At 38.4% G+C, this 23890-nt stretch overlaps 1 protein-coding gene across 5 annotated transcripts in view; it reads right to left on the bottom strand.

The window, feature by feature from the left end:
- Positions 1–1618: 1618 nt before the first annotated feature.
- The window catches only part of TLN2 (talin 2), a 229989-nt gene continuing 207717 nt past the window's right edge, over positions 1619–23890 (bottom strand). For all 5 annotated transcript variants that reach the window (XM_064456644.1, XM_064456649.1, XM_064456646.1 and 2 more), the window contains 5 exons: positions 17504–17629; positions 14162–14224; positions 13881–14063; positions 9376–9501; positions 1619–8413 (listed from right to left, as the gene is read on the bottom strand). In XM_064456644.1, coding sequence (XP_064312714.1) covers positions 8285–8413; positions 9376–9501; positions 13881–14063; positions 14162–14224; positions 17504–17629 — 627 coding nt within the window. In that variant the 3' untranslated portion in view covers positions 1619–8284. The remainder of the gene's footprint in view (positions 8414–9375; positions 9502–13880; positions 14064–14161; positions 14225–17503; positions 17630–23890) is intronic.

The following is a 23890-nucleotide window of genomic DNA, read 5'->3' as shown; positions in this document are numbered from 1 at the left end:
AATAACCAAAAAGAGAAAAGAAAGAAACATTTAGCTGAAGTCCCCAATGATTTCATGACACAGAAGTTCAGTCTAGGCTTGAAGAACATACCCATTTTGTTTCCCAACATGCCTCTATCTTAGGTCATAACTCAAACATTCCCACAGTGACTGTGTTGTTTCAACTCCCTAAATTTCAAATGACAAAAAATAACAATCTTTAAATCATTAGTAAAGCAATGCACATTCCCCCTCAGTAAAAGATAAAAAAACTGTCTCAAGTATAAGCGTTTAATATGCACTCAAGCTACTAGAGGTTTCACACCAACTTTGCCATGCATGCCACCTTTTTATTCTTTTTTAAAAAACCCTAACAATTTACACAGAAAAAAGAATTAAACATAATCCTCAAACTAGATCTTGAGAAACTGTGCTAACATTTTAGAAATATAGTGTAATTTCAACTCATTTATCATTAAAAAATGCAAACAAAAGATGAATATTTAGAAGAGACAAAATACTCATGCTTATATAGCTGAAGGCAAAAAGTAAGTAATTGCAGACAGACCGGAATCATTAGTCTGGCGTTCTCAATGTCTAAGTCTCATGTAACTGCAGATGACTAAAGGCATCTCTGAGTAAACTTCAAAACTGGTTTCATGGCTAAAAGTGTCACGCTAAAGGCTTCAATGCCTCAGGATTTTAATCATATTTTGCAGGAAGTTTTGGTAAAACAGGAGGCTGATTTAAATAAGCTGCAAGAGCTTTGTGCAAAATATTAAAGCTGTCGCTTCTCTTGCAGAAAAACTCAGAGAGAAACACTGTGTTAAGTCTGTCCTTACTGGAAGAGAACTGAGGCTGGTGCCTTAACAGAAGTGGTTACAACATAAGGCAAAGTCAAGGCACTGAGCAGAGATTCGTGCAGATTAAATTAAACTCTGGAAGACAGAATGTTTGCCTAAAGCACTGGCAGTGAAAGATGGTTGTTCTTGGCACTAATCACAATCACTGTTTAAGTCCCTCTTCTGTGCAGTTACTGAAAAAGAATGCATTTGATTTCTTGGGAACTGAAAGAGTACAGAAACATTAATGCAAAAAATAATGTAAGCAGTGACTCAATGGGAATATAAATATTAACCCTTTCCTGCTTTCCTGGATATGGCTACTACTGATCTAGTTCTTGGATCACAGGAACTTGCCCAGCTATTACATTCAGTCCAGCCTGCCCTGTGGATTTGAACAAACTATTTCCCTTCTTGCAACAAAATTTTGCCATCTGTAAAATAGAAGTGACTCATTTATAGTGCTTTATCAACCACAAATAAGAAATGGTTTCTAAGAGCAGAGTGTTCTTATTAACACTTAAAACCCACTATGGTGATCTTGGAATGAATATGATGGAGAAGGTGGTTCTAACTAGTAGCATGAAGTAAAGCATATGGGCCGTGCATTGCCCAAGTGTCTGAAACACTCTCATTTGACAAATCCCTTAAGCATGAGCTCAATCCCATTTAAGTCAAGTTGAGGTAAGTATTTTTTTAAGTACTGTAAGTATATGCTACAGCATTTGGTGATCTGGCACATAAATACCTTTTCTGTTTCAGAAGCAAGGCTGATAAAACTAGTATCTGACAGTACATCCTTAATAAAATGCAATGTATTTATTGTCAAACTGGAAAATGTACAAGACAGTACAAGCATGTATTTATAATATCTGACCACTCTTTCAAAGACTTAATCAGGTCAACAGTTCAGTGACTTATGTTCACGTATTTTAATAAATAACTTTGAATATACAATGCAATTTTAATGCAAAGATCATCAACTATAATGCTGGAAGAAACCTTTTTACTCAGTAAATTCCACCTTACAAAATACAAACAGCCACAAAGATGACTGATTTTGAACCATATTCAGAGAAGATGGAGCATAGTACAGGCAATTACTCTAAAACAAAATGGTTATATTAACAGCCTAGCAAGCACTGAATATGAATATTGGTCAGTGTGGGGCTGAAAATTTCAAGCAGTATTATTAAATTCAGCACTTTAAGAGCAGAACTGTATGAAGAAAATAGCCAGCAGTATTTTCTCACTGTCCTAATGCAATATCGTTCCCACAGACTTCAGAATGCTTCCAAGGCTGCTAAATTAACATTTCATTCAGTACCATGACTGAATTTTCATCTTCAAAAGTTCTGAACTTCTGAACTTAATGTTCCATGCATTTTTTTTAATAAACAGATTTTGACTTTATAGCAATACCAGTTATGGGTCAACATGCTGAAAGAAACCCTCTTCACCTGGGATAAACCCTCACAGTGGACATTCTAGGATGTTAAGAAGTCACCAGCCCCTACTATCCTTTTTAAAAAAAAAATCCAGTGGGAAAATAAAATCATGTTTGTTATATAAGCTTTACATTAGCCAAATTAGGCATGGATAAACCCCACATATTAGTATTTCTCTTGCCACACTAAACATAACTGACTGACTTGCACAGGTGGAAAACTTAGTGGATATATTGTTAAAAGATGCTTGAGGACAAGAGTCCAACTCTCATAAATGCTCAGAACAAAAGGGAAAGGGAAAAGCAAAGGAACTTGTAGCGAGATAAAGTCAAAAGGGACCCAAGCATGACAAACATTGTGGTTTAGTTTTCAAGTCTTTAGGCATTACTGTGCAAGCACAAAGAATTAACTTCTCTAGAGTCTCTAAAGTAGTGGCTAGAATGTTTTCAAGACAAATTAAAATTGGGCTGCACAGAAAATAAGAACAGACAGCAAACTCACCAAATGTTTTTTTCTAGTAGTTTAAAATATCTATTTTAAATATCTTAATAGATATTTTAAAATATTTTAGCCTAAAACATGCCTAGGGCCACTATAGCCTCCATTTAAATATTCAGCTAATCAACCCTAAAAGAGGAGCTTTTTCAATCTTGTTTCTGTTACGGAGAATACACGGAAGAAAGCCACCATATAATCAGAGACATGATATGCACATCTGGTGATGGATCCACTTGATGAGCACACAGAATGCCAAAAAGATCCCACTTTGACATGAATGCAGTCATGGCAGAAACAGCCCCTGCTGGTAGCAACATCAAACTAGTTATAATGCAACTGATCAGTAACAATATTTCTGGTATAGATTTCATATGGAGAATTGAAGTAGTATGTACACACAGAGTTGTATTTGACATGGAAAAATACTGAATGAAATGGAAACAGTAACATATATATAAAAGCAAAACTAGCCTTCCCCCAAAAAAACACCACCAACCATCAAACACACTTGACTAACTGCTGTTTGACTTCTGTATATATTTATGTGTGGTTAACATGTGCTTTAAGGATATTGAACAGCCACTGAAATACATCAGAAAGTAAGCATTCCTGGTTTCGTCTATGCAGCAGAACTTTAAATAGAGCATTCCTCTTGGTCACCTGGGAATTCTGCCTTTTCCCAGCCTTGCAGATAGGTACAACTTCTGCCTTACTTGGTTTCAGGAGCAAAATGATCCTGTGCATGACCACCAGTGCAACAAAAGTCACAAATACCTACATGCAGGAAAAAAAAGAATTTCTTCAAGGACTTACTGTTGGTGAAGACAAAAAAAAAAAAAATTATTTATTTATTTTTGTGGCCAGATAAATATTATACATGAGTGTGTGGCAGCATGACTACAAACTTGTTTGTGCCTTTCTTGGGTTTAAAACTTTAGCAAGAAGGGAAGACATTACAGTTCAACCCCCTAGAAGCTCCAGTGCAGAATTACAAAACTGTCTTGAACAGAAGGTTCTTCCACTGCAACAAAGTGTACTAATTTGGGAGAGAAGTCTTTACTGCTTTATTATTTTGAAAAAGTTAAAAAAGAGACAAAATGGCACTTCTTTGTAGGTCAAGAAATGACAGATAATAACCTTTAGGCAAAATGACTCATGTTGTCAGATGTGAACTGTCATGGGTTCAGCATTTCCATACTCTAGAGCTCTGCGTTGCTTCAGCCTTCCCCTTGAACTAGGCCACGTCTAGTTTAGCTTGATTCTCTTGTTGTTAAATTTCTCTGGTGCTCAAATATTGCAGCCTAGAACTTTTCTGTAGCATCTGCTTTCTGCAGTGGCTAGGCCGATTACACAGAGTTTGGCATAATCTTTACCATGCCTTCTGGACACCTCTCTAAAGCTCACATGCAACAGGCTGAAAACAGCAATATACAAAGTTCAGCACTGTTGAGTTTGTTGACTCCAACCAGGAAGTACCAGATTCAGGGGCTTAATCTGATATCAGGCAGCTGACATAGGTGATACTCTGCCAGAATTACTGAAACTACCAGCTACTGAAGAAATGAATGCTGCTTGTGTTGTGCCTCACTAACAGGTCCTCCTTCTGCCCAGTGCTGGCTGAGGCACTGTGAGTTTGGCAGTGTGTCCCCCTGGCTACTCTAATGGAAGTAATGATGTTGCCTCTTGGGCTGAAGTACACCTGTGTGCTCTGCCCAGTGCTGTGGGTGCTCAGTGCCATTCACTCAAGGATCTCTGCATCGCTCTCCACTGAACGATGCACTGTGCCCAAGGACAGAGCTCACCCATTAAAGGAAGAGTAGCTCATGAGCCAGAACCAGTCTGCGCATCTGCCTACCTCCGAACTAATTTATCAGACTTCATTGCAGGAAGTATGATCAGGCAAAACAGCAATTTGTAACAGATTTGTAACTCACATGACCAAACAGTTTCTGCATTTGGTGTCATAAACTTTGTGCCACAGAAATGTGTCATTCCATTAACATTAACCACCACAATATGTTTGATGTATACTACGCTGGATACGGAAAAGCAGGTATGATGACAGTTATGGGAAGATAACTCTCTCTTTGTTAATCATGATGCAGTCACATAAGGACAACACTTTTACAGTATAAGGCAACAACAACAAAAAAACCCCAAACCCAGAGATTAAAAAAAAAGTAGGGAAGATAAATGTAGTGATAGCACATGCCATTCTCCTGGGGTGAATATCAGTTTGGACTGATTAAAAGCAAAAATGTGATCATGAGCAAAACATATTTACGTTGAGAAGGTTCCTAGATTATGTATTCATCCCTTCATTAGGAATTAAGTAATGAAGATGCAGAAAAATCAAAGGGAAAGGGACAGATCAAACAAGAGTCTAGCCTTCAATTTTTGTTTTAAAACTTTTCTCACTTTGAGGCTTCTGATGTAGAAAAGTTTAGACAAATGATAAAATGTTCAAAATAATTTCTGAATAGTTGGGGAAACAACACTAGACTATTTGTACACAAACAACTTCCAGGCATTTTGCTTTTAATTTGCATACAATTCCTTAAAGCGGATTCCACATGAAGAACAGTGGGATACAACAGAGCTTGTTTACCATTTCACAACAGAACAAAGTAAACATCTGTCCATCTTATCAACTAGCTTCCATCCCTTACTCCAACTTGTCACTTCCTGCTGCAAGTCTCCATGCCAGATAGACACAGACACATGGACTAGTTCCAAACTCCACAGACGTTATGTGGATTTCAGTGGTATTGCAAATTAAAATAGCAAGAAAAAATTGAAATAGAAAGACTATATATGAGCTTATATTCTCTTAATGTTTCCCAAATGAAGACCCAAAACTCAGAGTAAACAAGTACTTCAGTTGTTCAGCTCAATTACTCATCTGACTGTAGTTCCTCTATGGAGCACATAGCTAAGGAGAAAAAAGAACACTATTTTCTGTCAAATAAGAGGGGGGCATTAAATCAGAAATAGAGAGGTCTCAAAATAACTGTGGTAAAATGGACTTTCCAAACAAATTTATCTGGAACATAAAAAAATTTGAGCATGCTCTTTCCTTCTACATACCAATAAAGTTTTCTAGCTATACAATTTCCATACGTACTTGCATTTGACCAGGCTTTTGGCTTCTTTCAAACTGGCAAATACCGACCTGATCAAAATATATTACAACATTATACACCTACAATAAAATACTGGCATGGTGCAAAGGACAGCATCATCTTTCTTCATGCTTTAATGAGACCAAATAATGGGTTAAACACGGGTTGAAAGGGAAGCAGTAACAAATCTGTCTTGCAGATCTTTCAAAAAAAAAAAAGATGGGAATGTGAGGCTTTTCCAGGTAAAAAAAACAAGAGAAAGAGCCATAAGTTCCAAAGAAGCTGGGCCTATCAACAGCAGCAGCAAATCCCTATCACTGCAACTGTCTTTAGGTCTTACAGCCTTCTGCCTAAAAATTTAGAGGAAGCCTTTCTTTTTCTGTAGGAATTCTTAACATCGAGATCCTGTGATGCTGCTCACAGTGTATTGAGTAAAAAAAATCAATTGTGCTGAAGTGGAAATTACAGATCTCGGTATTGGATGTCTCTGCTAATAAGGGTTTGCATATGCACACAAGCCTCCACATCACAGCACATCTGTCAATGCCGGGATTCCATTTGGGATTTGCCAATTTTTTCCTCTCACGAGTGCGGATTCTTCAGCAACTCTACCGAGTCTGAAATACATCAGTACCAGAGAAGAGACTTTAACAATAGAAATCTTTGTACACTTTAATATTTATTAATTCTCTACCCATTTTTTCTATATATTTAACACTAGTGTGACAAAATTCCTGATAATTATATCTCATGCAGGTAACTTAAATGAGGAGTTAGCACTATCTAAACTGGTAAACCTACCACTAGGGGGTGTTACTTTTGAGTCTACAAGACAAGTATTTCTGCAACAATGACAACTAGGTGGGTATGCATATAACGTAACAGGCTCAGCTGAATGTACTTGGCAAGTATCTAAGTGACAGCACAGTCTTCAGAAGGACTGGAGTGGCAACATCCTTTGACCTAAATAGACTTGGCATTATTGTTTAAGAGGGCTTGAGTGGAGTTGAAGGTGTGTTGGAAATTGTTAGGAGAGGTTGTGTTTCTGTAGTTCATCAAATAGTTTAGCTTTTGCTAGTTAAAGCTGCTGTGAATTGTGTTCTTTCTTTGACAGGGTAAAATGTGTTACTCACTTTACCCATATTGCTATTGTTTAGGTCACAAGAGAGATATTGAGAGCATACTGTACTTTTCTGCAGCTGAAGACAAAGATTGCTGATAGATCGCTGCTATTCCTTCTCTGCAATTCCTTGGTGAGCACATTTTCATCAATACCAACTATGAAAACAAACTCCCTAGAGTCCAGATTTTTAAAAAATATATTACAGGAAAAGTCTACTTGTAAATCACTTATTCTTTTCTCCTACAATACCCACAGGTTTCAAAACAAAATAATTATAAATGAAATTATTAAAAGATAACAAGAGTTGTGATAGTCTTTTGTTGTACTGGGCATTTCCCTTTTTAACTAACATACATTCTAACAGAAATCCCACAGTACAAACGAGATAACTTCAATTAGAAACAAAATTAAAACTGTTCAGTCCAATGTTAGAGCATGTGTATGTGTGTATAATACTGTAAAAGTAGTCACACATTAGAGGTATATAATTGAAACAGCATTTTCCTTCATGAACCTGCTATTATTGAGGCAGTGACAAGGTTTCCATTTCTTTGTTTTCTGAGCTCTTTAAAGAATGGCTATTGCCACATTTTGTAAACCTAAATACTGTACAAGCAGAAGCTTGTTGGTATCAGGTAAGGAGTAATATTACTAGTGCAAACAGGTGCAGAGACAATTCCTCCAGTTTTGGGGTGAACCAGCTATATAACACTGAAAGAGGACAGGCATCTTCTTCAAACCCACACTCATGCATGTTTCTCCACTCAGACATACATCCTTCTCTGTCTTGGTCTTCTTTTTACAAGGGTATATGGGGGAGAACCACCAGCTCATGTGATATTTATCATATGACAGATTTCTTGACTGTTTTCCTATTAATATTATGAATGTTTTATAACAAGTCAAGGAATGATAAATACCTCAAACATCAGGAAATTTACAATAACACTGACTTAGTATCTTTAGTAAAAAGTAAAACATTCTCTCCTGAGATATAAGTCAAGGAAGGAACAGGAATGATGAACCTAACACTCTACCATTATTTGATCATCAAGCACCTCAGCTGACCAGATGAGAAGGAACAAGTGTTTATTGCCCTCTGCTCATCCAAAGCTATGACAGGCAGTTTATTTAGGTAAGTGCTTGGCATACCAGAATGTTGTCAGAGCAGTTCTCACTGTACTGTCCCCCTTTAGCTTATTTCTTTGAAAGAAAAGGAAAAAAAAAAAAAAGAGGGAAAAATAAAGGGGGGGGGGAAAAAATCTCAGCAGGTTAACCCTCATCTTCTCTCAGCTCTGTGGGTAGGAATTTGTATTGCTGTTGGCGGATCTGAGCCAGTTTTTTCCTTGCCTCTTCCAGCTCTCTTTCCTTCTTCAGCATTTCTTCTTGGGCTGCAATGATCTAGAAAACAGAAGCATGAATTATGACAGCGAGGAATACTGTCTGTAAAACAAGACTTTTTTCTCTCTGACACCAGTCACAGCTAGGTCTTGAGCATTCTCCACAGAAGGACCAAATGTCAATTACTTTGTCAGGAAGTGTTCAAATTTTTCCAGGTTCCAGGACTATGCCATTAAGAACAGTATTGTTTTCCCACTTGTTAAAGTGGATTGAAAAAAGAAGAAAAGAATCTACCAGCATAGTTTTACCATACAGCCGTGATGGATTTTATAATGCTGTATACCCCCAACATTCATTGGGGTGAAGGGGTAGAACATGCAGGATAAGCCCCATGTATTAACGTGATGTTTGAGTGACAGTAAAATTGAACACTTATTACTGCAGGTATCCACAGTATTCTCCTGCGTCTCAGAATGCCAAAGGAAAAATGACAGTACTACAGACATACAGAAATGATAAATTTCAGTATCTTTTAAGTAGTGACCACAGTATATGGTGCTCCTCATTCATAACAGTGAATCCAGAAGTTGGTACAACCTAAAGCCTTGGAATCTATTTTTAAATATTGTTATTATTTCCCCATATTTATTATGGTTACAGTAATACAATGTCATCAGTTCTTACCTTGCACTATTTCTTTGATTATATACATACAAAACTAGTATTCCATTAAGATTTGGGAATGTTTAAAGTACCATTAACTTAATCAGAACAATAATAAAAGATATTGGACAACGGTAACTGCTATTATGGTAAATGCTCAATGAAGAAGCATAGATATCTCACAACATATCACTTTGCTGTTATGTCAGTGGTTACCTAACAGTGAGGCATCAAGTACTTCATCATAGATTTCTACATAGATTTGTCCAGCCTGCAATGCAGCAGATGGACATTGTAACACTATGCTGCATTTCTGTGATATTTTTTCTCTCCTTTACTTCTTGTGTGATTGTACCAACCTGAGCAATGCCACCCACAAACTTTGTTTTGACCACAACATCATCGTCTTCTGGTTTCCCAAATGCTGCTTTTTGGGCTGCCCTGACAAGATTGTCTGATGCTCGCTTGACAGCGTTTCCTGCCGCCTTTGAAAAATACAAGAAGGTTAGTAATAACAAATATGCATCACCAACATGGATTCATCTGAGCATAGAAACTGAAACACCTTTACTTGACTACACAGGAAAGGTGTTTTTTGGTTTGGTTTTTTTTTTTTTTTTTTTCCCAGTGAAAAGCAAATTAATCGTTCAAAATCAATGGTACAGAGAGGAACTATTTAAGAAGCTGGAAGTTGGGAAAGGCACAAATGAGATTTCTTTTCCCTACAGTTTGAAAAAAACAGTGAATGAAATTGCAGATTATGTCACGCCCAACACTGATCAGATTTTTTTTTTGAGGAAGAAGAACAGAAAATGAAAGCTAGTGTATAAAGAAACATTTTAAGGCAATGAAGTGTTAAAATTAATGGACTTTCATCAGGGCAAATTAGGCACTTACATGGCCATGATTATCTCACATTTAAACTTTTATTTACTTAAAAATCTCTGATTTCTAAAAGCAAACAAACATTGGTAATACATCTTTTGCTCCTTAAACTGAGTAGTGCATCAGAGCAATTGTGCATCAAAAAGAAAAAGGTAACTAAGCTACCTGCATTCTAACATTGACTAAGCTATCTTTGCTATACTGAAATACAGTTGGCAGGGATTCCACACTGCATGCTCAGTAATGACTGTGTCCACAAGCACTGGTTTAATGGTTACAGAGGACAGTACCAGAGGAGTGGCCTTGGAATCTCCTACTGTGATCCCCATGGAGATGAGTGGCAGAAGAGTCCTTGTCACAAACAGAATGCAAACCTCTCTTCTACTAAAGCTAAAAGATGGAGTTGGCACCTTTTTTGAAGCACTTGGTCTTGAGGTCTTGAAGACCATTGGCTAGGAAAGACCCTGTGCAGACAGGGCTCAGCATAATAAGATCTGGCACTGAATTTGCTCCGGTGTACTAAGATCTGGTGAAAGTGGTGGAAAGCTGGCCCTGGGAAAAGAGTGATCCATGGTTTAATGGGGTGCACTTGGAGGTGTGAATGAGATCTTTTGCATACCACTGGCAGTCCTTCAAATTTGTTAGTCCCAGATAAGTCTTACGTCTGATATTTTGTATTTTAAATTGGTTGATACACCAAAATTTGACCTACGCCTCCTTCTTGGTTCTTACTGGAATCTTCCTCCTTTCCACCTCTTCATCTATTCATCAATGTCAGGACAGAGGCAGGAAAAGAAAATTCTGGGCTGATGTAGACTTAGCGCTAAGAAGGGTCATGGGTCACTCATTCTGAGGGACTGACTGGGAGACCTAGCTATATGTTTTCTACCCAATTATACATACAAGTATTGAAAGGTGGGCCCCCAAATATATTTCAAGTGCTTTAGCAAAGAAACAACTTTAGAGAATGGGACAGAGCACCATTCAAAGATATTTCCACCCCCTGAACAAGAGGAACACCTAGATCACCTGTTACCATGGGTAAGTCAGTCTTCAGGGCACAGTGAAATGCTATGGAGAGATATCTTCCTTAATTGTGAAGAATTTAGCTGAGATACCAGAAGCAAAGTGTTATCAACACTCCTGCAGTAACATAGCCTGGTCAGGGTGACATGAACTTATTGCTACTCAGACTGACTTCCGTAATGCTGCACAGCATGACTTTGTACCAGGTACTCTCAAGCGCAACTGAATACATCATGAAGAGAAGGATGTGAATGGTTAAATCTTGCTAGAATCCCTGCACTGGGAAGGTGCCTATCCTGTAATTGACATTTGAGACCTGTGTGCTACAGCAGTCGATTTGCATGTCATTCAGCTATTCATACTGACTGCATTTAAACCAGCAGAAGCAGGTTGGAACCAACATAGGTACAGCTGTCCTAGCCTAATCTGCTGCCAAAGAAGTGTTAATTAGACTCTATAAGTTTACATGGGTTCAAGGAGGACTGCATAAATTATGAGGAGAAAACCATTGAGGGTTACTAAACATACAGAATCTGCATCTGACTTGGAAAGTTCCCAAGCTGAAAATGTTGGGAACCTAAGAACATAGCAAAGAATAGTATCATCATATGCTTACCCTGTTCTTACTTGCTTCTGTAAGCATTTCCTAGTGGCCACTGCTGGGATCAGATTGGGCTTAATGAACTTTTGGTCTGATCCAGTAAGACTGTTTGCATATTAAAACCTAAACCCCAGTATCTAACAGCAAATCAGTCAACATCACCAATAAACAACATTAATGCTTTCACAATGTGCAGAAAAATGGTAGCTACTTGCAGCATTGTGACAGGCCATGAGAGAGAACAGGAATAGAGTTCTCTGTCCCATGGTTCCCAATATCCCCAGGTGTCATGTGTGCTGAGAACACTCGTTCCCACACAGGCCACTGGCCAAGACAGCCTGCTCTTACGTGCTGGAGACACACCGGCACTCGGAGGGAAAGCCCATGGACCAGCACTGAACCTGGCCCCCATTTCCCCCCCAGTCCTATTCCATATTTCCAGCTTTGTCTCTGTTTCAACTTAACTCTCTTCCCACCTGAAATGACCCAAGGACATATTATTTGAAATTTGCTCTGCTCAGTCTGGAGCTCATCCAAAGAGAAGGGAAACATTCCCATTTGTTTCATTAACTTTTGGAACAGACTCTGTAAAAGTGCATTCCAATTCAGCATTCATGGGAAACACAGTTCAAATGTCTTCTCCCAAAGCTTGCAGTTGTTTGTGGGGTAGGAAAGAGAAAACCAATACACTCCAACTCCTGAACCTAAGCTATTGATTAAAGCTATGTGAAAACATTTGTACTGGGGGCAGAGCCAGCTGAAAAGCCTCAGTTTTTGGCAAATCCACCAGTAAAAATATTTGGTAGACATCAACCTACCAGATTTTGCTATGGTAAAGGACATTATTTCCAAGTGCAAACTGCTTTTCCCTTCCTTATTAATTTTGGGACTAATATGAAGCTCGGTAAGGTGGGAAAGTTCAATTCAGTCCAAGCTTGGGCTTGTTTCCTTTTCACATTCCCTCCCAACTTTTCACATTCAATGTCTATTTAGTAATATTTGCCTACAGTGACTGAGTACCCTGAATTTCCTGGCAGAGATGTGAAAACACTGTCTCTAATACTTTGATTTGGTTCCTGTTTCTATTGTTGTTCTGCATTTAAAATTCCTTCAGACACATCCTGGCATTTAGATACTGAAGTGCAGCTTGCATTACAGTCAGGACTATCTTCCAGTTACTGATACCTCCCCCCCCAGACCCTTGACAAAGTCAATCTACATGAATCCACTATAAAGCACTAAAACCATCTCAACCCTAGAGATAACATTAACACACCACTGTTTTCTATGGAAACAAACACATTTTTCACACGCTCATACATTTATTTTTTTCCTCCTAAATATTTAACCCACTCTTCTACTTTGAAAAAAATGATAACATCAATTCCTCTTACTCAGATACTTAAGTCATATGTATGTCTGTTGGACTTGGTTCTACCTATCCATACATGAACTGTTATATTGAGTGTCCATTAGTAGCATCCGTGCAAAGAAGAGACAAAGGGGAAATTTCACTATCACCAAAGACACTCCATGTTGATGGTATGAAAAAGGGAGCTGAAATAGTTCTTTCATTCCAGGCTCAGCCTGCAGGACAGGATATCAGAGAAGGCTGTCACCATTTTTAAAATGAAAACCCTTAAACAAAACTTCTGGAGACATTAGATTTTATGTGCCATAACACAGTGTTAATTCAATAATAGTTCAGAGAAGCTCAGCATGAATGGACATTTCATGTATAAAAGTTAAAATCAGACTTCAGTTGAGATGTTGCATCAGCTTCTGTTCTTGTTTTTGTCGGGCAATGATTCTCCATTTTAGACATGTTCTATCTACAATTGCTGTTTCTTGAACCCTAGAAACAAAGGAAAACTGACCACAACCCAGGCTGGCACTTAGGCAAGTACTTTGTTTGTATACATAATCTTGCAGAGGTCAGGAGGATACTCGTGTATTGCAGAGAAACCAACTATACTCAAGTTGCTATAAAAATGCATGTAGTAAACATTCTCAGCTCATGTCTTCCTGTGGCTTATTGTGAATACGAATCTACCATTACTGCACCTAAACCAGGGCTTGGCACAGGCCAGTCAACATTTGCATCTTGCAACATCTTTTAAAAAAGAATAAAACAAGCGATGAAGTGAGATGTAGCCACTGCTGAATAATAAGAAATGCACAATCACTTCACCCTTGATGTATGAAAGCGCCCCAGAATCCCACAAGAAAGAAAAGCTGAACAGAATTCTGAAAATTCAAGAAATTATTCCTAAAATTCAGGGTTTGTTCACGCAGCGCTAAAACAGTGTTTACATAGCACTAAGGGTTTTCAGTAATTAAGAACACAAGTACCTGTAGCCTCCTCATGGCTTCAGAGTCATGATCAGCCTTCACTTTGCAAGCCACAAGCAACTGTGCTGTAGAAGCTGCCACTTGTTTGGCAGATGAGATGAGCTTCTCTTCACTAGCGTGGCCTTGTACGGAGGCATTAGCTGCTTCACAGAGATTGCTGGTTGCAGCTGCCACCATTCGGGCCTAGGAGACAGTAAAAAAAAAAAGTCACTGTGTATTCTCACAGGATATTATTTCTTCAGAGAAGGCGCTGGTTTTCTTTAAGAGAAGTAGTTACTCACAGCAGAAATAAGTCCCTGAGACCACTGTCCATCGTCAGCTGCATTTGCAGGGATTGCTCCAACCTGAGAAAACAGTTCAGAGATGGCTTACAATGAAACAGAAAACACAATTGCTTTGTCTCAGATTTAGACAAACAGTAATCCATGAAAAAAGAAAACACCTGAACCTGTGACTGTGCCCAGCACATACAGGAGCAGAAAATCCAGCTGAAAGTTAGTTGTCAGAGTAAGTGTGCTTCCAGCACACATCTGCCTGCTCATGTAGTGTCCAGCTTGCTATGCTGCTTGACTTGCCCCATCCTTGGAACATGTGTAGAAGTCCCAGAGCAATGACTGTTGCAGCTGAGACTTTGGCCTCAGCAACAGTTGAAGCAGTAGTTCCTAATCTCCTGGGCTTTAAAATAACTTTTTTCTGTCTCCACAACACATAATTTCTGAATCTTTTCTGATTCTGGCACTATGGGAAGGTACAAACCAGCAAGCTCCTGGGAGGGAGTTAGGGAAGCCCCCTAACTGCCTTTGTGCCTAATAATGGCATTTGAGGAAAGCAGCCCATTTTTCCGTGTGGCTCATCCACTGAAGCGTTCATGGCATCAGCAGTACTGGCAACACCAAGGAAACAGTTTTCTTCCCACATCAGATGAAAGTAATGAAACAAAATTCTACAAGTTGGTTGCCAGGCCCACACCCCAAGCTGCCTGGGTCTGGGAGTTTTGGGGAAAGAAGTTGTAAGATATGAAATGTAAATATAATCCAGAAACTTGTTGTATTTTTAAAGAAATGGAAACAGGGATTTGTGCATAATGAGGATTCCAGGGATCAGAATTGAATCCTTATGTGTAGCATCAACATAAGCAGAAGGTGTGCTCTCTCATAGCTATGGTGACACTTTTGTATAACTGAGAAATCAGTTATTCACAAGAACGCACCAGGTCCCCAGACTCTTCGGGTTTCAAGGTCTTCTTGCCTAACCATCCCCAGAATATGTATTTTAAGTAGACCACAGATGCAGGAGTCTTGTTAGCGGTGTCTGAATTTTGCATAAGTGCACGTGTGAGTGAGTGAATAGGGGAGTGGTGTGGAAGAAGATAGATCAGGTCCAACTTCCCAGACTTCATCTATACTACAGAAATAGAGATGGTTGCCTAACATCAAATTAATACTTTTATAACAATTCCACAAGGGAAAGTAGTTTCACTTAAAATTTCTTTAGCAAACTCTTCAACAATATTGCACCAATTTGCCCTATAAGATGGTTTCACAGCCTTTACCAAGTGGTGTTGGAAATTTATATGGGGCAAGATTGTGCCTGGTTCACACACATCCATGTGGTTGGGTAAGAGTTTCCCACTGCCTCCATACCAAATAAAAAGGTCAGTGAGGAATCTAAGCCAACAGTCAGTACTAAAGCGATGGATGTGGGACAGATCAAACCAGTCCTTCCTGCCTACATGCCAGCCATGCTTTTCTGGAGTCCATACCACATGCCTCAGAAGGCTTCTTACAAAAGCAAAACACTTCCCCCAATATCAATAATGTAATCCTCCCACCAAGCAGGTTGGAGATATTCACTGCGGGCAAGAATTTTAGAAGCCAGCTTCCTGTACTTCAGGCTGACCTGGAGATACAGGCTACCACAGCAGTCAGAGGATACCCCATAGTGACAATTACCTAAGCACTAGTAAATAGTAAAGAAAGAAGGAAAATGGCTTAGGGCTTCATTATTTCAGAAGTATCTTTAATGGCTTTATTTATTTGTGAGAAGTACATAATGAGTAGACGTGCCTCAAACAATTCTGAAGTTTGATGTTTCATTAAATTTTGACTTTGGTTGGGATTCATTCCTTCTCTTGAAGACCTCAGTATTACCTGCAGATCCCCCAAGCAGGCAAGAAACTATCAGTAAAAGCCATTCACTGCAAAAATTCCTGATCTTTCAGCAAGTTACTATAGAATAGTGATGGATAAAGCAAAACGGCTAAATTCAGTAAAGCAGGCTGAATAGATCTGCTAATATGGCACTTTGACAGGTGTGCCCCTATTAGAATAGCAAGCTAAAGCTTTCTTCAGAGAGACAGATTAAAGTGGTTTTAGCAATTATCTGAACTTGGATGGAATAGGATGCAAGCACTGTTAGCCTCAATTTGAAAGATGCAAGTAGAAAAAGTAGCTGTGGGAGCAAAGAAGCCAAAACTACCTGAGGGAGATTCAGGGCTAATACCAGGATAGAAATACATTCTGTATAACTTTACAGAGGTGGTGGTGAGGAAACTAAAGCAAGCTGTATGTCATAATGAAACTAAATAACAACAGGTCTTATCACGTAAAAGCAGACCGCACCATAATCTAAGCGAAGCAATAAGGTAAAAATTCTCATTTTTTTTGGACTGTCTCCACAGCCAGATTTCAATATCATCTTGTTTTATGCATTATTGGTAAGTTCCATAGCGACAGCTTGTGGTGGGTGTTTTCAAACAGTTACATCACTATTGTTCTGAAACAAGTCTTCTGTGCTCCTACTGGAACTAAAAGGACAAGCTCCCGGGAATCCTAGCTGAAGTAGGCATCATAGAACTTTTATGACAGGATCAATGACACAGTCTGCTCAGAATAAAGAATTAGGTGGAATTGGAAACCATAACTATACACAACAATGATCCTATAACAAATCGTTCTCACATCTGTTTGATGTTCAGATTTTAAGTTTCAAAGTGTATTAAAAGTGGGGGAAAAAAAAGCAGTGATGGATATGAAATGAATTACAAAGACCTCAATCCTGACCAGACCAAAAGGATGACATGTTATAAGCACTCTTTCCATTGGTCCCAGCAATAATTACAAGCACACTCACTTAAATGTACTCAATTTGCCTGCAGGACTGTGTCCCCATTGAATCACACTGGAAAACATGGAAGGCACAATTAGAGAGGCTCTTTGCTATTCTGGTCCAGAGTGGCATTGTATACTGTGACACTTGGTTTTGGATCCCCAAGCTGTCCTGTGTACATTACTAGCTTGAATCACAGATCTTCACAAAATGAAAAAAAAAAAAACCAAAAAAACACACGACAACCCCACAAACACAAGAGCTCTCCACAGCTGAAACATCTGAAGAGCCAAATACTTCATTACACTTGCGAGGTTTAAACAAACATAACTGGGCTTTTTTTTAAACAGAACCAGGCCTGGGCCATGTATTGTGATGAGTAATGAAAAGCTTTACATTTTCATTAGTCATTCCCAAGCTCTTTTCCTACTGTCTTAACAGAGAACAGTTAAGAGACTAGATTCCATTTTGATTCTTCCCCCCCCTTACTGTTGCTACTTGTCCCGTTTACCCACCTTTCCCTGTGCCACCAGTTCTCTCTGGGCTGCTGAAGCTGACTTCACAAGGGCACTGGTAGCAGCTGCAATGGACTTAGCTGCTTCCAGGATCTGTTCTTCAAAATCCAGAGTCTCATCTGCTTGCTATAACCAAGAAAGAATATTGTCACACATTATTCACCTGAAAGCAGTTGTATGTTCAAGATTGAGGACATATATGAAGTGAGACAAGAAGATTTTGGAACACATCAGTAAATTCAATGAGACCTACAACATAATTTTCTGCAAAGGAGTTTCACATGGACTAAAGCTGGGAGTCAACATAAGTGAATTTAAATATTGAGTTGCCCTTGTGGCTGCTCGCATCTGAAACTGAGTATCACGCAAGATACTTAAAGGCTTGCCTTCAACTTTCTAATACATTCTCTCCACTGGGCTACTCAAAACTACATTCAGAAAAGTGCAGGTCTGAAAAGAAATTCTTGTTTTTCCATATCAAGATTATCTTTGTAGTGCTATAATACTGGCTTCCAGGATTGCTAAAGTAGGTAAAGCATTTTCTAATACTTAAAGACTTAGAGCATTAAAAAAGAACAGTGATAAATGTATATTGTCTCATTCACCTGTACTAAGAAATATAATGTTGATACCAAGCAAGTGCACAGATTTAACAGCTTTTAAGGGCATTGTGAAGCAGTCCATCATCTTGGAGTTATGAATTTCCAAAGGTCTGGAACACTTCAGTTGTCCAAACGTGTCTTGCAACAAGCATGTGCAGAGAGATCAGCTGTTCCTAATGAGGTTTCTTGCTATTTAAAATGCAAATCTATCATTCCATAAAACGACAACTTCCCTAACTTTCTAATAATTTAAACAAATACTGAGAACATTTATCCATCGAAGCACACTTACTAGCTTCTGAACAGTTAACAAAATAGATAAAGAGTTATTGTTATTTTAAACAAAACCTGGCCTGGGCCATGTATTGTGATTGGTTTTTATACAAAAGAAAACAACAGAAGGTACTTTTTTTATGATCAAATCACAAGCCTACCAGAATCCGATGCAGTATGACCAATAGGGCTAGTGGATACAATACCAGAACAGACCACCTTATGAGAGATGAGGCTTTTGAAATACAGGTTTCTTCCAACTTATGCAACCATGGCATTGTTGTGTCAAATAACTAACTTTAGGCACACCAACTATATGGGCTTTGAGTTAGAAGATGGAGCACTTCATTTGCAAGTTTAAGTGCATTCATCTAAGTTTAAGTCAGGTTTAGTTCTCCTGTTACTGCAATCTGATGAAATAGTAGTCAATTATAAAATAATAAAAGATAATTATGAGTAATGACAAATCATTACAATATGGCACGTCAAGCACTGCTCAGTCCTACAGCAATTCATATAATTGCCATGTAACTAGAAAAAAGTCCTGGAGATGAAACCATGCATCCATAGACACCAGCAAAACTGAATGATTTGGAAATAAAAACTGATGTGTAGATGAAGTTGTTGGCACTTAAAAGTTTTTCTTATCCTTTAGGAAAAGCCACCTAATTCAAGGGAAAGTATTTGTCTTGCCCTGCTATTGGGCTAACCCCATCAACTGAAGCATATGTCTCTGTAATAAGAGTATAAGAAATTGCTTTGTAAAGTGAGCAAATCATGTTCCACATGAATTTTTGGCAATGCTTGCAATGTAACATCATGACCATCATTATATCTAAGTAGTAATCACTTTGGTCCTAAATTTATGCAAAAGGCCTCAAGTCTTATTTATAAAACTCTTACTTCAATCATGACATCACAAAACCAAAATGACTCAATGGAATTCAGTATAGTCACTATCAGATTTCTCTTCATTATGAGAATAGATGCATTGTTGACTTTGACTGAAGCTGATTAAAGACTTAAACTGAAATATCAACAAAAGTACCACTGGATGATAGTCAATTTAACAGACCGTTACTGCACTTTTACTTTTAACAGACTGTTATTGCGTTTTTACTTTTGTCCAAGGCTCCCTGTTATTGAGAGCTTTTAAGTTTTCATTTCCAACAAAACAAAATATATTGTGTGTCTTTTTCTTTATATGTCAGTGTTGTTAAGAATTCAAACTCAAGCGAGTGAGCATTTCAGTATCTGCTTATTTATTATAAAGGAGGCGTCATTCTTTCATAAGTTTAAGAAAATGCCCATGGCCATACCATGACCTGTTAGGTAGCTGTGTACGTGCCCAGTTGGTATTCAATTTGCGAAAATCCAGCCACCAGATAGAGACTGGAGAAAAGCAGTTGTTTGAACTCAGTTCAGCTTAGTGAGTGGACTAAATATTGCACATAAGTGCTAAGCAAAAATGACTAATTTCAAAGGGAATGCAGAGAAATAAAATCTTGCGTTACTGAGAATGATATTATACAATGGATGGATTAACTTCTACCATGGAGCAGCAGGTAAAGCTCAGCAGGAAAATGGATAGCTAAACCTTAGTACCTCATCAGATAATCGATTTTTTTCCCCCCGTGTACCAAATTAATTTCTTTCCAATTATATTGAAATTTGGGTAGTGGGGAGAAGAAACCACTGAGTTTCTCAAACTTCCAAATCCTACATTTCCTGTCATCTCATAACTTCTTTTATTTCTGGAAAAAAAGAAAAAAAGTTTTCTGTTGACAGTTGATCCTTTCTGTGGAAAATTTATTTCTGAAGCAGCCCTACATAGCATTCAGAATGTGGAACTTCTGTTGAGTTGTCATATTTCTAACAAATCCTTGTTTTCTAGTCCTTCCCTGCAGTTGTCCCTTCAGCATTCTCAGGTATGACATCTAAGGGCTGGTTACTCATGTTTGAAGTGGGGAAGTAGGCACAATGCTCAGTCAGTGCTGTGGGTACATTTACCTGCCTGTACTCTCCAAAGCGCATTCCTTAGCAATAAGGACATGTAAGAGTCCAACCTGAACACAGCAAAGTGCCCTAAAGGAGAAGTAATTCTTCTACCCATTCCCATTATTAAAGAGTGTGTCCTGAACTGTCTTAAGTTCATACTCATCAACACTACCCTCAGAACATGTGTCAGTTCACAGCCTTCATGAACAAAGTTGGGAACAATGATGTGATACATGGCAGAAAATGTCACCTTGTAAGATCCTAGTTAGCCCTGAGAGGGCTACTTGGGCTTCTTTAGAAAAACAGATCTATGAGACAAGTGACTAGCTTCTCCTTCCCGAAGTAGTCCCCCATGAAGATCAGTATCTTTTTTTACACAAGCTTAAACTAATAAGCTGTTATTGACTATGTATGGGTATAAATGGATTGGAAAATGAGGTCACTGGAACAGACAAACCAAAATTATTAAGCTAGCTACAAAGTCTGTAACATGAAATATCCTGAAAATGTTGACTGTGCCATTAAAAAAATGTAATTTGAGATGGTTTTGTACTATATTTTAACCAGTTTTCTATAGAATCTCCATTGTTAGGGCAGCATAAATAAAGCCAGGGTTAACAGGATAACAGATGAGGCCCCAACCTCATTGGTAAACAGTAGAAAAAAAAACCTACAAAAGACGAACCATTTTATTTTGAAGCAGCTCTCATCTTCTGTTTCATAAAGAGAAAACCAATATGGGTGAGGTACTGCACTGAGCCATGGAAAACACAATAACCACTTCAGTGAAAGTCAGTTCTTGGCACAGCTGCTGCTCACTGTCGTGCAAGGCCCTACACAGTTTAAAAGCATCTCCAAGAGCAACTCTACTGATAAAGGAGCCCTTCATATATATACTATAAATCAGATTAAATTAGGAATCTGCAGGAAGTCTTCTAAACCTGCTTGTGAGTGAATGTACTCCTTCATATTGCCTTCAACTATGTTAAAACCCCCGGAGACAGGGCAGGACACTGTAGGAATATGTTTGATATATAGTTGGATTAAATAACAACCTAATATATCAAACATATCACACAGAGTCCTGCAGAAAAAGGCATCCAGGTTTGATTCATCTTGGGAGATAAAAAAAAGGACAAACTGCTGAAAGCTAACAGCAGGGAACTCTTACTGACTGCTGAAGGTATAAGCCTGCATAGAAGCATGAAGAGCATACCAACAGAAAAGGGTAGGTACAGCAATGCTCTCTGCTGTTGTACCTCATCTACCACACCTTCTTCCTTAGAAGTGGGGTTTTTCCAGTATTCGTGAAGCATATAGGTTTGACTAGACAAAATGTTTTTCTTCTTAAAAAAATTACTAATTTGGGGGGGTTGTTATTTTACAGGCAATGGCATATTTGCATAACAGGAGGAATATGTGGCTGCATTGTAAGACACTTGACCCTCCAAAAATGGAAAACAGAGAAAAAGTCCACACTCAGGAAAAATACAATTGTATTTCAAGGAAATATGACAGCCAAAACTTGCTTAATAAACAATAAAGATCTCATTGCGTCACAGATCATTCCCCACATTGAACACTGCAGTGAGAATACTGAACAGGTTTTATGTTATGGGGAGGAGTAACAACACCTACTTAGGAGAGTCCTTAAGGTGCTTGCAAGACATAAGCTCAGAAGACAGATATTAACAGGGTATCAATGGGGCAGTGGACTAGAGGACTAAGCATTTTAGGAGCACATTCACCAGCAGCCAAATGACCAGGATTTAGACCAAACAGAATATGCATCATACAAGAAAACATGGGCAGCAGTTAGCAGGTCTGTGTCTTATTAGAGATTGTTCTCTGGGATGATTCCCGGTAGTGGAAAATGAAGACATCTTACTCTGTTGGTCTCAGTCGAAGACATCAAGGGGGTATGATAGGTGCAAAAATATGAAGAGAAAACAAGGAAAAGAAGAGTTTAAAAAAAAAAAAAGCCAAAAGTATATAAAAAAATTAAGATAGTGGAACAAATGAGAAAAACCCTACCTTCAACTATTGATTTTTTTCTTTAGAGGTAATAGGCAAACTGTAACACATAAAGACAAAATTTCAAGCCTAAATCAAATGACTCCCGCTGCCTGCCCCAATAACAGAAGCTTATCCAAAAATAGAGAATCAGCTACCAATTAATAATGATGAAGATGATGGATTTCCTGCAGGCATATTTTCTAAAATTACCAGCTAAGAACTTCTCTGCAAGTTCACTTGATGATGATTACTGTTAACCACAGCAGGCGATTGGTCTAGCTGGACCAGCAGTCTGTTCCACTGTAGAAGATAGCTCCTATTCCTGCATTTCATAGACTAAGCATAAAAAAAATCAGTTGTATCAACCCCCTTACCTAGTCTTGGCATTCACACTGCAACACTATGTATGCTGTCAAAGACAAGCATCAGAAAGACAGAGACTGTTCAAAGCAGGAAATCCTACTCTGGGAGGATGTGAGTTACAAGTCATCAGCAGAAAAAGTGGTATTTTAGCCACTCTGTCATCTTCCTAGTACCTTTGATGTGTATGACAATCCATATTGTGAAAGGGATTAAACATCTAAAACAGGATGTAAAGTCTGTTTAAATCCCAAATTAAGCAAAGAGTTGGATATGAATTTCAGTTTCAGAAAATGGCAAATAAACAGACCAATAAATCACAGGCAGACAGGATACTCAAATTAACATGTTAAATGAGGAGCAGGTGTGAGATCTGTATTCACTGGGAAATTACAATGACCCTGGAGTGGTTTAGATGTTGAAGGAAACTGCTCCATGGTTACTAGGCAACATACATATGCTATTGTGCAGTGATTGTATAGAAAAGGTGATGGAGGACTCTTCCTCTCCTCAGACTCAGCCTGTGTCCTCTTGCTCTGTAGAATTGCATTATAAAGGACCATTTTTCTTTATAAACAAAATGGATGTACTTGTTAAAAAATGCAGGACAAAGAGCATTTCTTTTTCATGAGCTAATTTATTCCCATCACTGAGCAGGGGGGGTGGGTGGGTGTGTGGGAAGTCCTCAAAGAGTGAAGCTACCAAGAACTATTTCATCTGATGTTCCTGAATGACAAAATACCACCCTGCACTGAAAACAATCATCCAACACTGAATGTTCTTTAGGCCCTGCTTTTCAGAAAGACTTCTTATTAGAAAACAGTTTTGCACCTACAAAGGAGCATAAAGAGAGAAATAGATACATAGTCCTTTCCTGAAGGGAATTGCCAGCCAAAGCATGATTTTCATTTTAAAGAGATGCAATCCTGGGCAACATGGTAATTTCTTCTAAAACCTGCCTGTTACTCCACACCAGGCAAAAGGTAGCAATTCTCTGTGATCCAGTCTTGTGAGCTATGCATACAACCATAGGTTACAACAGTTTCATATATTCCCTCTGTACCATGCATGAAAACAGTTGGCTTAATTTTATATAATATATTCAGAGACATGTTTGAAATGACCTGGTAACATGCAG

This window comes from Phalacrocorax carbo, chromosome 7 (genome assembly GCF_963921805.1).
Source record: "Phalacrocorax carbo chromosome 7, bPhaCar2.1, whole genome shotgun sequence".
In the NCBI taxonomy this organism is placed as follows: domain Eukaryota; kingdom Metazoa; phylum Chordata; class Aves; order Suliformes; family Phalacrocoracidae; genus Phalacrocorax; species Phalacrocorax carbo.
Note: the sequence above shows the minus strand (reverse complement) of the source record. Positions and strands in the feature narration are given on the sequence as shown.